Consider the following 15,466-nt stretch of genomic DNA (forward strand, 5'->3'; position numbering starts at 1 on the left):
TTGGTCGCAACTCCTGAAAAACGATCTATCTATCGGAGAATCTCCGATATGGATCTTACCCTCAGACTAGAGGTTCAAATAACTTTCGGAAAAAAGTAGGAGGCGCCCGGTAGAACGTAACAATGTAATCACTCTATATGGTAGATATAACATCCAAGAAAAAAATGGTGTGATCCTACCTTCTAGGTGTACCCTTTCGGGAAGTATACCAACGGAATTTTTATGACTTTAGAAGTTCAGGTTTATTTTGCACAGGACAACGCGTTTCATGGTAAAAACCGCTTCATCAGGTCAGTAACAGTGCCTTTAAAATTATAAAAAAAACATAGCGCTCAGATACAATCTGTTTTCTCAAAAGAAATTATTATCATACAAAACAATAACTGAATCAAAGATGCAAAAAAATATAAAATTATTATTTATGTTTTGCATCTTTGATTCAGTTATTGTTTTGTATGATAATAATTTCTTTTGAGAAAACAGATTGTATCTGAGCGCTATGTTTTTTATAATTTTAAAGGCACTGTTACTGACCTGAGGAAGCGGTTTTTACCGTGAAACGCGTTGTCCTGTGCAAAATAAACCTGAACTTCTAAAGTCATAAAAATTCCGTTGGTATACTTCCCGAAAGGGTACACCTAGACGGTAGGATCACACCATTTTTTTCTTGGATGTTATATCTACCATATAGAGTGATTACATTGTTACGTTCTACCGGGCGCCTCCTACTTTTTTTCCGAAACATACTCTACACAGTCTTTTCTATGGAGCTGAACTCCACATCAGAAAAAAATCTTTGCAAGATGCTGCACACACAGATGCTGTACAGACACAAAAGATCAGTATCTGCAAAAGATCTGTTCCTGCCAAAAATCCATTCCTGCAAATTGCAATGATAGTCCATGAGATCTGCAGATCATCATACACACATGATTTAACTGACATTCATCTGCAGATCAAGCAATCATCCGCAGATCTGAAAATCCATCCTGGTGGATCTGATCTGCAGATGAATGTCAGTTAAATCATGTGTGTATGATGATCTGCAGATCTCATAGACTATCATTGCAATTTGCAGGAATGGATTTTTGGCAGGAACAGATCTTTTGCAGCTACAGATCTTTTGAGTGTGTACAGCATCTTTGTGTGCAGCATCTTGCAAAGATTTGTGTCTGATGGGGAGTTCAGCTCCATAGAAAAGACTGTGAAGGTATGGCTCTCACACTACATGAAGGGTGGTAAGATTGGTCTGTGATCTTTCATTTTCCAAAGGCTATAGTCTGATGTGTGTATGCATCTTAAGTATACTTATGGCTAACTGCATCACGTGTATCAGTTTGCATTTAATTTATCTAGATTAGGGTTTAGTTTGCATCTGATTTGTAGTCAAGGTGTGTATTTAAGTCTCGGGGGGGGGGGGGGGGGGGTAAACAAAGATAGAACTATGGCCCATATGCAATTCACTTTTTCTCCTAAGAGAAACAAAACAAAAAAAATATCATACACATAAATCTAGGCACATCGTCTCAAGTTAGGACATTTAAATAAGTTACTAGGGAGGTGCTAAAGGAGGTGTGGCCAGTAAAATACCAAAGACCGTTAACCCTTTGCAGACTCACATGCAAATGCTCATACAAATGCATTCACAGTATAAGGAATGTACCTGTTGATATTGTTGAATCCGCCGCTTCCAGGTCTCAGCGCTTGTGCCCTGCTGATGATGCTGCTGGTGGCTCACAGGCCGCACATTCTGATAGGCGGAGGGCACGTTCCCAGTACGCCCTCCACAAAGGTAAACAATAGTCAGCTGACAGAGCGGTGTCAGCTGACTTTACAGCTGACAGAGCGGTGTCAGCTGACTTTACAGCTGACACCTAGGCAGGGCCTTGCTGTGTGATTGGGTGTGTGGAGAGTGGTCAGCCACTGATTGGATGATGTATTGTATTTAAACCTGCAGAGTGCTCCCAGTCATCTCCCATGATATGCATAGCGTTGGGTAGTTGCAGGGTGCACACTAAATTGTTTATGATACTCTGGATATTGACCTTGGCTTGTATTTGACTACTCATCTGTTGTGATTAACCTCTGATTCCTGGAAATCCTTGTCTGCTGTCTGAACCGACCTTGCCTGTTATTGGATACCCCTTGCTTGCCGCTTGGATCGACCTCTGCTAGTTCCTGGACTGCCCTAGCTTTCCACCTGGACCCACCTCTGCTAGTTACTGGATTCCCCCTTGCTTGCCACCTGGATTGACCTTTGCCTGTTACTGGATATCCCTTGCATGCTACTGGAACTGGACGATAAGTATAATCCTACTTTCCTTATCAGCCAACTGAACAGTGTGCATGCAGTCTCATATAAACTTCCTCACTTATCACCTGGAGCATCAGTTACCTGTTGAATAACTTTGCATGCAGACTAAAAGGAACTGTGTCATAACTTGCATTATCTATTACCTGTTGCATAATACTGCATGCAGACCTGCTTGAACTATTTCATAACCCAGATCATTCATTGCCTGTTGAATAACTTTGCATGAAGACTTGTTTGAACTGTATTATACCTGGTTTACTCTTTACCTGAACTTTGCCTGTAGATTGCTTGATCTCTCTCTTGATACTGGATAATCTGCAATCAATATCTCTGCTACTTCTGACACAAGACACTGATTGAGTCATTCCTCTGAATACAGGTAATAGCCCTGTGTAATACTGCTGAACTGTAGAACTGTGTTACTAGCCTCATTAGGGCTCTAACAGGTTATTCCTCTCTACTTCAGTCTGTATGCCTTGCATGTTAAGACCTGGGGGTAACCGTAGTCTGGAGACAAATAACGTGTCCTGTTCACGCGGGGGCTTGTCTATAGGTGAAGATGTGGGCCGGGCTCAGAGCCGCAGTAAAACATCGGGACATAAAGACTGAGTGAGGACATAACCTGTCAAGCCTTACACACAGAAATCAGTCACCCAGGAACCACTGGTATCCCTACAGCTACGTTAAAAGCCGGGGTGATGAAACATAGAAAATCATTTTTTCTCCTCCATGAAAGATAACCTGATACAAATTTAGTTATGAAAAATGTATTTACTTAAGAGACCATAAAATCACTATCAAAACCTGAACAGCACCCACTCAGAAAAACCAACAAAATACGCCTATACTACATTGTATGTACCTATACATATACTCCCTCCCCCCCATCTACATGCCTGACGACCCCTTTAATCCTCACGCCAAAACTGTCAAACCCAATTAGCCAGACCACACCGGGCATCCCCAGTATTGGAGTATTGGTTGGTATCAGCTGAAGTCCATAGACCATGCAATGTTTACAGAAAGATGTGTCGGACCAATCAATAGCTTAGTTGTATGCAGCACTAACAAGTTCTCCCTGAACAATGGGTTATTGTCAGTGCAGATCTCTCCTCTTCCTGCCCCGTACACCTCCTGGTTTGTCCTGTCAGCTTGCTACAGAGGTTTATGGGGAAAGAAGAAGAGAGATCTGAGCTGCCTGGAGTGATTTTATTACTACTGTGGTGTGCTGACAGCCGGAGGAAGAAGTGCACTTGTCACAGGAGTGAACTTGTCAGAGAGGCGAGGGGTAGCCAACATCACACGTGATCACTGACCCTGACTGGGCAGAGGATTTGGTGAGTCGTTAACTGGAAGCGGGGTGCACCAGTGGTGTGAATCTCTCCTGAGGTGACGGTCTGCAGCTTACCAACTTCTGAATTTATGCACCTTTCAACAAGACTGTTCAGCTATATACAGTTTGACTTCTGAATTGCCTGATGTAAAAAGATTTTAGAGCGCTCAACCAAATAGGACTTATTTGGTCGGCTGAGTGTTTCTCTGGGTATTAGTGGAATTGCACCAAGTCAGCTAATGATTGTACTATGAGCATTGTATTATTTATTGTTTCACTAGAAACTTAATTGTTACTTGGAGTATTATGGATTACAGATTTTTTTGCGATTTTCCATATTGTGACCACTGTATAACTATTATTATTTTTTACATAGTGCCGACATCTTCCGCAGCGCTGTACAAAGTATATTGTCTTGTCACTTCCATTGTATGGAACGTGTAGTATATGTATCTTAGTCTAGGGTCAATTTAGGGGGAAGCCAATTTACTTATCTGTATGTTTTGGGGAAACCGGAGTGCCTGGAGGAAAATAATATAATTCTAGAATCTCCTAAGTGCCAGGTGTGACAGCAAACCCTTAGAGAACAAGTTATATGATCTGCTAAAGAGAAAGCTTAAAGTACATGCAGTCAATAATTAGCTGTATGTGCGTGAATTTTAAGCGTACTTGCGTAAATAACAGCCTGTTCTGGAAAGGGAACAATAACTATCCCCCTCCAAATAAAACAAGAAGTAGCCATCAATCTGCTCCTTTACAATACTTAATCCAGTTATAGTTCAGTAGAACCAATCTACAATCCGTAGCTAGCCATATGTACATGAGCGGTAGAAGTAAAAAACGGCTAGTGAACAGTTACTCACCAACTATACTTTGGGCTTCCTTTAAATTAGGACAAGAGTGTCCTAACTTTAATGGTTTATGAAAGAAAAAAAAACTAAAAACAGCTTTATTTTAAAGGACTCAAACTGTATCAACGTTTGCCTTCTTGTTCAAGTCTATTCTTATATTTTTCATTTCTGAACGGCCTGTTTCAGGCTACAGAAAGTGCATTAAGTCAAACTGATTTCATGAGCAGTGTGATTGTACCTGCTAAGTGTTCCCATTTGTTGTTCTAATGACCCTATCATCTGCCCTGGGACTGTCTACAAAAAGCGGCCTCCCTCTTCAAAGTCATTGCTGTCCATAATAAACAATAATGGCCTTAACAATTGTCCCTCAGGAGCATCCTCCTGCAATAATAGGACTGTGCTTCCTTCATTCATCATGGCTTGTGTCAATAGACAATTCAATTTAGATTTATAATGTTTATATAGTTCTATGATGTATTTTCAATGTTTGGATTGTTTCCAAGTTATTGTCAACTGTCAGTCAAAAACAAACCTGTCATGCACCTGTGCATAAAAAATAAATACTGTAGCTCTGGATATATAATTGATTGAAGTCACAGTGAAAAAATAGTCTGCTAAACATCCCTATTCATCAGAGATGCCAGGCAATATTAAAACAGATGTGTAGGAATTCAGTTCTCCAGGCCATATCCTCAGGAATTCCCACACCTCAAACCTATACACTCCCTTTTCCCCAACCCACCCTCACTTTACTTCTCAAACTTTTGCGTGCATGAAAAAGGGCACCGTGAAAAAAGGGCCCGGCTGGATAACGTAATGGTGCCGGTGGATAACGAAGTCTGATAACGATATACATCGTTGTTAAACTTGGTTAATGATAAATACCGTTGTAAAAACAGACAGGAAATAATGAAAAGATTTTAACGTTAAAAATCGTTACGCAATTCAACAATACAGCTTAACCCAACCCTACTCTCACACAGAACCCTCCCCTGGTGGTGCTTAAAACTAACCACTCCCCTGGTGGTGCCTAACCCCAACCTCCCCCTGTGCCTAACCCTAACCACTCCCCCGGTGGTGCCTAACCATAACCACTGCCCTGGTGGTGCTTAACCCCAAACCCCCGTGCCTAACCTTAACCCCCCCCTCTAGTGTTGCCTAAAACTAACGGCCGCCCAGGTGGTGCCTAACCCCAACCACTCCCCCTGGTAGTGCCTAACCACTCCCTCTGCAGGACTTCAGGCAACGACGGGTCCGTCGTCACCTCCCGCTGGGTGGGCGTTCCAGCGACAGTCCGGCGTGTGTACAGTCTGTCGGCGGACTGATACGGCTGTATCTGAGCGATCCACCGGGTGGATCGCTCAGAAACAGCCGTATCATTCTGCAGACAGACTGTACACACGCCGGACTGTCGCTGGAACGTCCACCCAGTGGGAGGGGACGACGGACCAGTCGTTGCCTGCAGTCCGGCGTGTGTACGGACTTTTACTGGTTAAATTTCTCCACAGAGATGCTGCGGTTTAAATAAATGTTCTTCTCTAAAGGATGTTATGAAGTTGCTTATATTTTAGAGCAGAGAGGAAGTCCTGGGTTTAGGTCTGATTTAAGTGCTCCAGAAAACTAGACTGTTGTAGACCCAGTGATCAAATAGCTCAGGGAAGCTCTTTTGCATAGATAACTAAAAAAAAAAAAAAAAACTTCAAAGGGAACCTTAACTGTAAAAAAAATAAATGAGTTTTACTTACCTGGGGCATCTACCATCCCCCCTGCAGCCATCCTGTGCCCTCGCAGTCACTCATGGCGCCTCTGGTCCCCCGCTGCCAGCTAGTTTAGTTTATGCAGACTGGGAGTCGGCCAGCCGCCATACGTACGTTTTCACGCATTCCTGCTAGTGCAGGAAGCTATTGCAGACATCAACAAGTACATTTTAAAGCGTTACAGGTGTAATGCGTAAAATTTTATGCATTACACCTGTAACGCGTAAAAATGTACTTCTTGATGTCTGCAATAGCTTCTTGCACCAGCAGGAATACGTAAAAACGTATGCATGGCGGCCGGCCGACTCCCAGTCAGCAAAAATGAAACTAGCTGGCAGCGGGGGGACCAGAGGAGCCATGAGTGACTGCGAGGGCAAAGGATGGCTGCAGGGGGCTGGTAGATGCCCCAGGTAAGTAAAACTCTTTTTTTACAGTTAAGGTACCCTTTAACTCTTCCTGTACGGTAAAATATGAGACTTTTCTTTGTTACCAATGTTCAATTTTTATCTGTAGTACACATACAATTCATTCAGTATATTTTAGCTTCAGTCAAAAATGGTAGGATAGAAAAATGAGGGGAGTAGAGCCAACAAATAACAAAATATTTCCAAAAATATCAAAATACCTTATTAAACCTAACACACACAAGCTTCAGGTTTTCTTTAAATAGAAAATATTTGTAGGTCATCCCTTGCCCCGAAAATCAAGAAACACCTAAAATAACTGTACATAAATGAAACAAATGAAGTACATGAAGTAAATGAAGTACAAGTATAATCTCAAAATTAAAGGTATATTGCAAACAGCAATTCTGGATGCAAAGAACTAAATTTCATGACTCCACCTACTTTTATAGTAATGTACTATGGTTTTGCTTTTTAAATGTGCTCACAGTCATGACTTGCCAATAAATTGTTATAACAAGATCATGCTATATACTTTGATAGTACTTTCAGTGGAAGGCTTTTTGAACCATCCCTTTGCTCCGCTTAAAAAAACCCTTTAAGGGCCTCCATAACTTTACTGATTGCCCTGTGTTACAATTTCCCTAAGCTCTGCTGCATAGAGACTTTCATTTACATTCACTACACAACAGCAAGTCAAAGTGTCGAAATTTCTTTAAATGTGTGACAGAGATAAATTGCATATTCAATAGTGATGCACTGTGGGAGACTTTAGTTGCTTACTTAAAGTGTACCAGACACAACGAAACAAGTTTTATACATACCTGGGGCTTCCTCCAGCCCCATCTGCACGGATCGCTCCCATGCTGCCGTCCTCAGTCTTCTCAGTCTTCGTAGATGGGTCCTGTAACGTCGGCCAGTCTGAGCATGCGCAGTGCACTCTCTCCGTCTCTCTCCAGTGGAGAATAGTACTGCGTCTGCGCTAGATACACTCCCTGGTTTACCAGGAAGGGATTCATTTTTGTGTTTTTGAGTGAAATAGGTAAATAGAGGCGCCAAAATAGGATAAAATGAGTTAAAAATCAATTAAAAGGAGGGGGTGGGTGGATCCACTACCCTCACATAAAATGACCAGGCTGAATTCAAGCCGTAAATGATATAAGAAGGATATTTATTAGTCTCCAAAAACAGTGCTGTTTTTGGAGACTAATAAATATCCTTCTTATATCATTGACAAGACAAGACAAGACAAATAACATTTATATTGCGCTTTTCTCCTTGCGGACTCAAAGCGCCAGAGCAGCAGCCACTAGGGCGCGCTCTATTGGCAGTAGCAGTGTAAGGGAGACTTGCCAAAGGTCTCCTACTGAATTAGTGCTGGCTTACTGAACAGGCAGAGCCGAGATTCGAACCCTGGTCTCCCGTGTCAGAGGCAGAACCCTTAACCATTACACCATCAGCCAACTGCCATCATTGGATCCACCCACCCCCTCCTTTTAATCGATTTTTAACTCATTTAACCTATTTTGGCGCCTTTATTTACCCATTTCACTCATATCTTGTCCACCCTAGGTGGAGGGGTGTATCCCCATTTCCTTTCTATAGAGAGCGACTTTTTATACCTGAGTGGGGACAGGAAAAAAATCTCCCCACCTGCCGTTATAGTGGTCGCCTGCGTGGTGACCCACACTTGTGAGTATATTCTCATTTGATTTTTTCCCATATTGGTTGAACATACTACACCAGATTCGGCTCTCGGTTCTTTCTTCCTGTCTTTAAAGCATTTTTGTGTTTTTATTCATGTTCTTTATTATAAATGGACATGGCCCCTGATCGGGGTCATGTCCATTTATAACAGGCACTGCGATTGGTTCGGGGAAGCCTTGCTTTCCTTCCCCAATCACTGAAACTGAAAGAGTATACTCGTCCAGATAGGCTGAAGTGATTTAGAAGGCAAACTACACTGAGCATTGCTTTTTAGTAGGGGGGCTTTTCAGTCTCTTTTGGTCCTCTATACTTTCCTAGTAGTTTAGGGTCACCCTGAGCTGCTTGGATATTCTGTTTTACATGTGTTCTGAAACAGTGGTTTTATTTTCATAATAACAGGATTTGGTGATGACCAATCTATTCATGTGAACTCTGCTTTTAGCAGTTTTTTCTAAAGCTTCATGCAAGGGCTAAAAAAAAATAGCTTTGGACAGTGCAGAAGGGATTCAGAATCTCCAGGTATTGAAATGCTACAATAGTGCTATGAAACAGAGGCTCTGGATGAACGCTTGGTTCATAGAGGCAAAAAAGGAAGGAATTTGCATATTCCGCTGCTGTCTTAAAGTGATGCATTATGGGATTTCTATTTTAAATGAGAGGAAGTGATCATATGCAATTATGTACAGTCTGTTTAAAGATCATGAAATAGTAATGTTATTGGTTCAGAAGTTTTAATGGACAACTGAAGTGAGAGGGATATAGAGGCTGACATATTTTATTTCCTTTTATAGAATACCAGTTACCTGAAATAAGCATGTGGCAAATGCAGCCAAAACTTCAGTCAAACATCTGATCTGCATGCTTGTTCAGGGTGTATGGCTAAACGTATTAAAGGCAGAGGATCAGCAGGTTCAGCATGACAGCCAGGTAATTTAGATCGTTTAAAATGACAAATATGGCAGCTTCCATATCACACTCACTTCAGGTGTTCTTTACGCCTTTTTTAGACCATTATACAAAAATCTTGGTGATTTTGGGTTTCCATAACATAACTGGTGTTTTCATTCACACTCTAATAAGTGCTTCCTGTCTTTTTTTTCTAAACTTTGATAAGCACAACAAACACAATGCATGGATGGTTGTGATATAGTAAAATGAAGCAATTGTTTTAAACAACTGTATTATTTATGAGATATCAGAATGGTATGATGATCCATCCATCAGATGACTACATCAAAGATGATCAAAGAACAATTCCCTAGCAAGGTAATCTGTCTCTGTCAAATCTTAAACCACTTAGCAACCAAGAGGCACCGATACGCAATGTGTAACATAAACCTTAATGTAAACTGCTGGAATAAAATACTGGCTGATTAGGTCAGCAGAGGGGTTTATAGCATTTCTATCGATAGCCTGTGATCATCTTTACATTTGTAGACATGCAAAAAAAAAAAAAAAAAAAGTAAAATCATCACTGTACTGTATTGTATATTTTCATGTTGTCTGCATCAATGCAAGGTAAAGAAACAGGAACTGACATGATTCATAATAAGTACTAAATCCATTTAGTTATTGGTCTATACTAGGTTTGGTAAATAATAGTGATCCATTTCCTGTTTGCTCAAATAAGCTAAAAAGCAGACAAGAAATTTTTTTTTTAATGGATAGCAGTAGGGTCTACCTCTAAAGCTCCGTACACACACCAGATGAGACTCGAGCAAGGTGGCAACAACTGCTTCTGCCAGGAATCCAGTGTGTTAACGGCAGCCCCTGACCCCTCTTGACCAGCGATCTGTCCTGGCTGATCGCTGCAGCCAAAAGCATGTCTTTGTCTGCTGTCCTGGCTACTATATCACTACTGCACCGCTTCATCCACCCTCCCCTCCCACCCCCAGCATAGCAACAGAACACCTTGCAAGCCTACAGGGTAGTGATGTGTCTGTCAGCCTCAGGATAGGGCACTGATAGTACCCTATCCTGATGTGTCAATGTCACTGGACAGGGTAATGATCCCTGCCAGGCAAAATTGTTCTTGCATGTGTACAGGCCTTTAGTTTCTCTACGTAGGGATGAAATTACATTATTTACAGCTGTCCATATAAACTAGAGGGGAAGTAGTAGGCAATGGTAAGTTCTCAGCGTCTGGACATCTTAGGTAGAAGGCCCAATTTAGGCAGGTAGGTGTATGTTTGTGCTTAAGAACAATCTGCATTAAAACCATTAAGAAATCAAAACGTGTCACAACTGTGACTTTGCCTACAAGAAGGTCATTCAACAAAAAACAGTGAGCAAGGATTCAGTACTAAAAGTAACCAACAGGCCATGTTCCAGGTACTCCAAATACCTGGGCTTTATGAAAAAGGGGATTATGAAATAGTCTTTATAGCATGACACGCGTATGAGAAAAAAAATGTACACGTCTGTCAAACTGCCTACGTACCAGATTAGGTTGAATACTATCCTTCATGGGACTCCTCCTCTGGAACATTAGAGCTCTATAGGCATATGTAGGGTTATTGGCATATATTTATGGGGATACCAGGTGTGTATGGCATGAATGGTAGTGCGATACCTGTGTGAGCACAGCTGGCTGTGCAATCTTGCTACCTCAGAGAGTGGTTTTATGATTTTAATGCATGCTATTATGGCATCACAGTGCGAGTTCTTTGTGTATTAAAGACTTTTGGTGTATTGAAGCAGGGCCTGACCTCTTTTTTTATTGTTTTTGACTTGCATCTATTGTCAGACCCATGCTCCCTCACTGATGTGAGGTATCACCTATACAGTAGGGCTAGTGAGTTCCAGGAACTTCCCTCCATTTTCAAGCTGCACCTTGGAATTATGTACAGATCTCAAAATAATTGTAAAAAAAACAATGCAAAGTAGAAAGTTGGCACCAAGCCAAAACTTTGTATTAAGTGCCTTTTGATGTCAAAGATAAAGAATCAAAAATGCTTGAAGATGTCCGCAGCATGCTGAAGAGGTTTTGTACACGTCTGTGGCATATGGATGTGGAAACAAACGGCAATAGATGTCTGCGGCAGTCGAAGGTTTAATTAGATCAATTTTCATTTAAATGAACTAAGTCAGTAATAACAGCAATCACAATGCAAAATTTCACATACGAACACATACAAATTGCAAAAACATGCACAAAATAATAATAATAAATTAAAAAAAAATAGAAAAACCTCAAATGCAGAATCATGCGCAAAACACTAGATGTGTGAACAGTATTTTCAGATTTATAGCTAGGATGTGTGTTATGCATAACTGAAAAGTAAAGATGTGACATTTTAAACCTTATATTGAGCAGGTTTGTGGACATAAAGCTTGCAGTAGTCCTCGTTATTGTATTATTTATTATAATTGGGTGCTAGACATAGGCCACCTTTTTATAATATATTGCTCATATTTATGTACCCAAGACCAAAATGAATTATTAAAAATAAGCTGTACTTTTAACAAACCAAGACTCCAACATTAAAAACTAACAAAACATCAGCTAAATGTTGTTAGCACTAGTGCTTTTCAGCACTAGATTCCTGAATTCATTCACCAGCAAGAACTCATTTTGCACAATGTAGAAAATGGATAAACTTAAAGGGATACTGTAGGGGGTCGGGGGAAAATGAGTTGAACTTAGCCGAGGCTTCTAATGGTCCCCCACAGACCTCCTGTGCCCGCGCAGCCACTCACCGATGCTCCGGCCCCGCCTCTGGTAAACTTCTGGAATTTCAGACTTTAAAGTCTGAAAACCACTGCGCCTGCATTGCCGTGTCCTCACTCCCGCTGATGTCACCAGGAGCGTACTGCGCAGGCCCAGTATGGTCTGTGCCTGCACCGTAAGCTCCTGGTGACATCAGGGGGAGCGAGGACACAGCAACGCAAGCACAGTGGTTTTCAGACTTTAAAGTCTGAAATTCCAGAAGTGATCCGGGGGCGGGGCCGAAGCATCGGTGAGTGGCTGCGCGAGCACAGGAGGTCTGTGGGGGACCATTAGAAGCCTCGGCTAAGTTCAACTCATTTTCCCCCGACCCCCATACAGTATCCCTTTAAAAATGTATTTGTATGTTAAATCAGCTAATCTAATATATTCTAGAGAGGAGTTTAGGTCAGTGTGGACAGTAGAATGCACACAAATACAATGTCAGGGATTGATGTGACAAATTGGAAGACAGCAAGCCTCTAACTTACACGCAATGCTATAACCGTTATTGCTTCATACTGAAGAAAATTAAAATGAGTAGCACATGGCCCTCTAGTGGTAACTTTTCAAACAAAAATCTATTGACAACTGTACAAATTCTAAATATGGAACCTACATTATAAATATTATATTTTCAGTGTAAATTAATAGATGATAAAGAGGTTGTGTGGTGGTTATTAGTGAGACTGATGCACTCTAAATTTTTATGTTAAAGACATTTTCCAATTACTCTAAAGGTTCCCATTAATGGTGTGAGTATTAGCAAACTGGTATTTTCAAACAGAACATCCGGATCAAAAGAAAAGATTGTATTTAACCAATTCCCAGCATTAAAGACTCCAAAAGATTCCTGATGTTGAAATCAGTTTCAATCGTATCAAAAAATAAATCTGTCATGCCAGTTGACCAGCTCTTTAAGGAACTGATCCATAATGCGATCATTTCAAGATCGAGTGAGCCCATCAGCCTCTCTATTTTCATTTTATGCGATCTGAGTAGTCCAATCAAATATATAATCGGTCACCAAAATTATTCCGTTAATGAGCGCTTTATAGTGCACCCGAGACAAAAGAAGTCTCAGATGTTGTACTCACCTGGAGCTTCCCCCAGCCCCCTTGAGGCTGCTTGGTCCTTCGCCGTCTCCCTGGGCTGCTCCTAAGCAAGATTGGGAAGTGCGTGTGGCTGGGTCGCACATCCAGTGGGGGACAGGAGTAGCTTGGGGAGACGGCGAGGGACTAAGTGGCCTCAAGAGGGCTAGAGGAAGCCCCTGGTGAGTATAAAACCTGAGACAGGCTCATTTTAAGGTTGGTGTCTTTTGTGTTTTTCCACAGTGAACGGCAATCATTAATAGCAGTCTGCAGGTGAATCACAGTGTTCCCACTGCCCTGACTACTCCTTACCTTGTACTTTCCTTGGTCACAGCCACACAGCGTGCTCTCCATTGTGTAACTCCTCTGGACTCCCAGCTCCCTCCATACCACCACACGTGCCGTAGATTCCTTGGACTTCTCCACCACAAAACTACAGCTGCTCATGCAAAACGCTGGGGCGATCTGGCTTAAAACTTTAGGAAGTGTCTGAATAAAACAGCAAAGATACAGATACTAAACAAACTCTGCATTTGTATATACTGTATACTTAATAAAATATTGGTTGGTGAAAGTTGAAATCGCATGTAAAATTATTCCACACCAATTTCTCCAGTTTTCATACATGTATTCTTTGCTACAAGATCTTCCATGTGTTATCTATGTAGGTGACTAACATAATTATATGCAAAAGAGAGATCGCTCTGATTGCAAGGATGGATGCCAAATAAATGTATTACTTCAGGAATATAAAAAAGTTGAACTAGACCAGCATCTTAATAATTTGTTCTTTATACAGTTTTCAAAAACTCCTTCAAAAATTCCATAGGATGCAGTGAAAATGAAAAAACTTGCACAAATGGTAAGCTAGTGCTACATGCTTGAAATTTAAGTGACCGCTACTGGACTTGCTGAGGACTTTCCAGCCAGCAAGCTCATCTGTTTTGGCAGATGTGTTATCTAAGAGGAGTGCTTACTCCTATCAGGCTGCTTCAGCTAGGCAATATGTTGCATTTTGTTTTACTTATAAAGCACAGTAAATACTATGTTGACTGAAGTTCATTAATTTTTCCCTAACAGCACTTTAAGCCAATTTTGTTTGAAAGTCTTATTTAAAGCCTGATGCACACCTTCAATTTTGAGTAGCCAATTTTATCACCTCTATGTAGTATGAGGGCCAAATATTTTGCATAGTATGGTAGTAAACTATCATACTGTATGGTGGTGGTAAAACCTGTTAATGATTGGCCAATCAAAATTGGATGTGTGCACCAGGCTTAAAGTGGACCTGCACTCAGAACTCCTCTCTGCTCTAAAAGATACACAACAGCATAATAACCTTTAAACAGAAAACATTTCTTTGTTACAGCTGCTACAAATCCTAAAATAAATCTGCACAGCTTCTACTTCCTGATTCATGGAAGCAGACATATTGTTTATAGCCAATACTTTCAAATGGCCTTATCTGCCTCATCTGCCATAGGCAGTCATGTGACACAGGGAGAGATCAAATTACAACTTGAGATTAGACACAAATCAGGGGAAATTACACAGGCTAAACTCTTTAAATACATACAGGGAACATTTCTCTATGTTTTCCTTGTGTCCTGTGCAAGAGCTCAGGTCCACTTTAAGGCCCAACTAGCAAACACTCCCTCCAGGTCCATGGGAAAACTATATCTGTATGAAGTGAAGTGCATACAACTGATTTGTAGGTACTCACTCTATATCCACTCTCTTCTGCCATGTCACAAGAGGTCGCACTGGCATTTGTGTGCCACACAGTCTCCTTAATACTGCAGCCATACATAAAGACATTCTTCTTACGGGAGTGCCCATGGTAATCACAGTAAACCTAAACAAAACATTGTACATAGAAGTAGCTTATATTTTTTGGACGGAAATACAGCAAAAAATTTACATAAATAATTACCCAGTTAATAAAAAGCAGCAGATGCGAACCTAAAAAATTAAGCAGCAATGTTTATGAGCCTTTTACTAATTTCTCTAAGTGTAATACATTGCAAATGCACCTATGTTTAATTATTCTGTACATGCTTTAACAGAGCAACAGGAAAAAGTATGTAAAATGTGTTTCAACTGATACAATCATCTGCATGTCCACAACAGGACCTGATGGAACAATGCAGCATAGATGTACCCAATACCACTCCTCATCAGATATCTCCTATCCTTGTCGCTGACTGCTAAGCAGGGCCTATGTTATGAAGGAGTGAAGAGTGCAACTGTCATGAGGGGGGGCAGCATATCAAAGCCCCCCCTTCCCTCCCACACACGTACAA

The 15,466-nt window shown here is 41.1% G+C and overlaps 1 protein-coding gene across 2 annotated transcripts in view; it reads right to left on the reverse strand.

Annotated features, from left to right (window-relative positions):
• AGTPBP1 (ATP/GTP binding carboxypeptidase 1) overlaps nucleotides 1-15,466 on the reverse strand; it is a 180,986-nt gene that overhangs the window by 18,426 nt on the left and 147,094 nt on the right. For both annotated transcript variants that reach the window (XM_068237116.1, XM_068237126.1), the window contains exons 23-24: nucleotides 14,887-15,018; nucleotides 13,476-13,652 (exon numbers count right to left, since the gene is read on the reverse strand). In XM_068237116.1, coding sequence (XP_068093217.1) covers nucleotides 13,476-13,652; nucleotides 14,887-15,018 — 309 coding nt within the window. The remainder of the gene's footprint in view (nucleotides 1-13,475; nucleotides 13,653-14,886; nucleotides 15,019-15,466) is intronic.

The sequence above is a fragment of the Hyperolius riggenbachi genome, chromosome 1, assembly GCF_040937935.1.
Source record: "Hyperolius riggenbachi isolate aHypRig1 chromosome 1, aHypRig1.pri, whole genome shotgun sequence".
NCBI lineage: Eukaryota > Metazoa > Chordata > Amphibia > Anura > Hyperoliidae > Hyperolius > Hyperolius riggenbachi.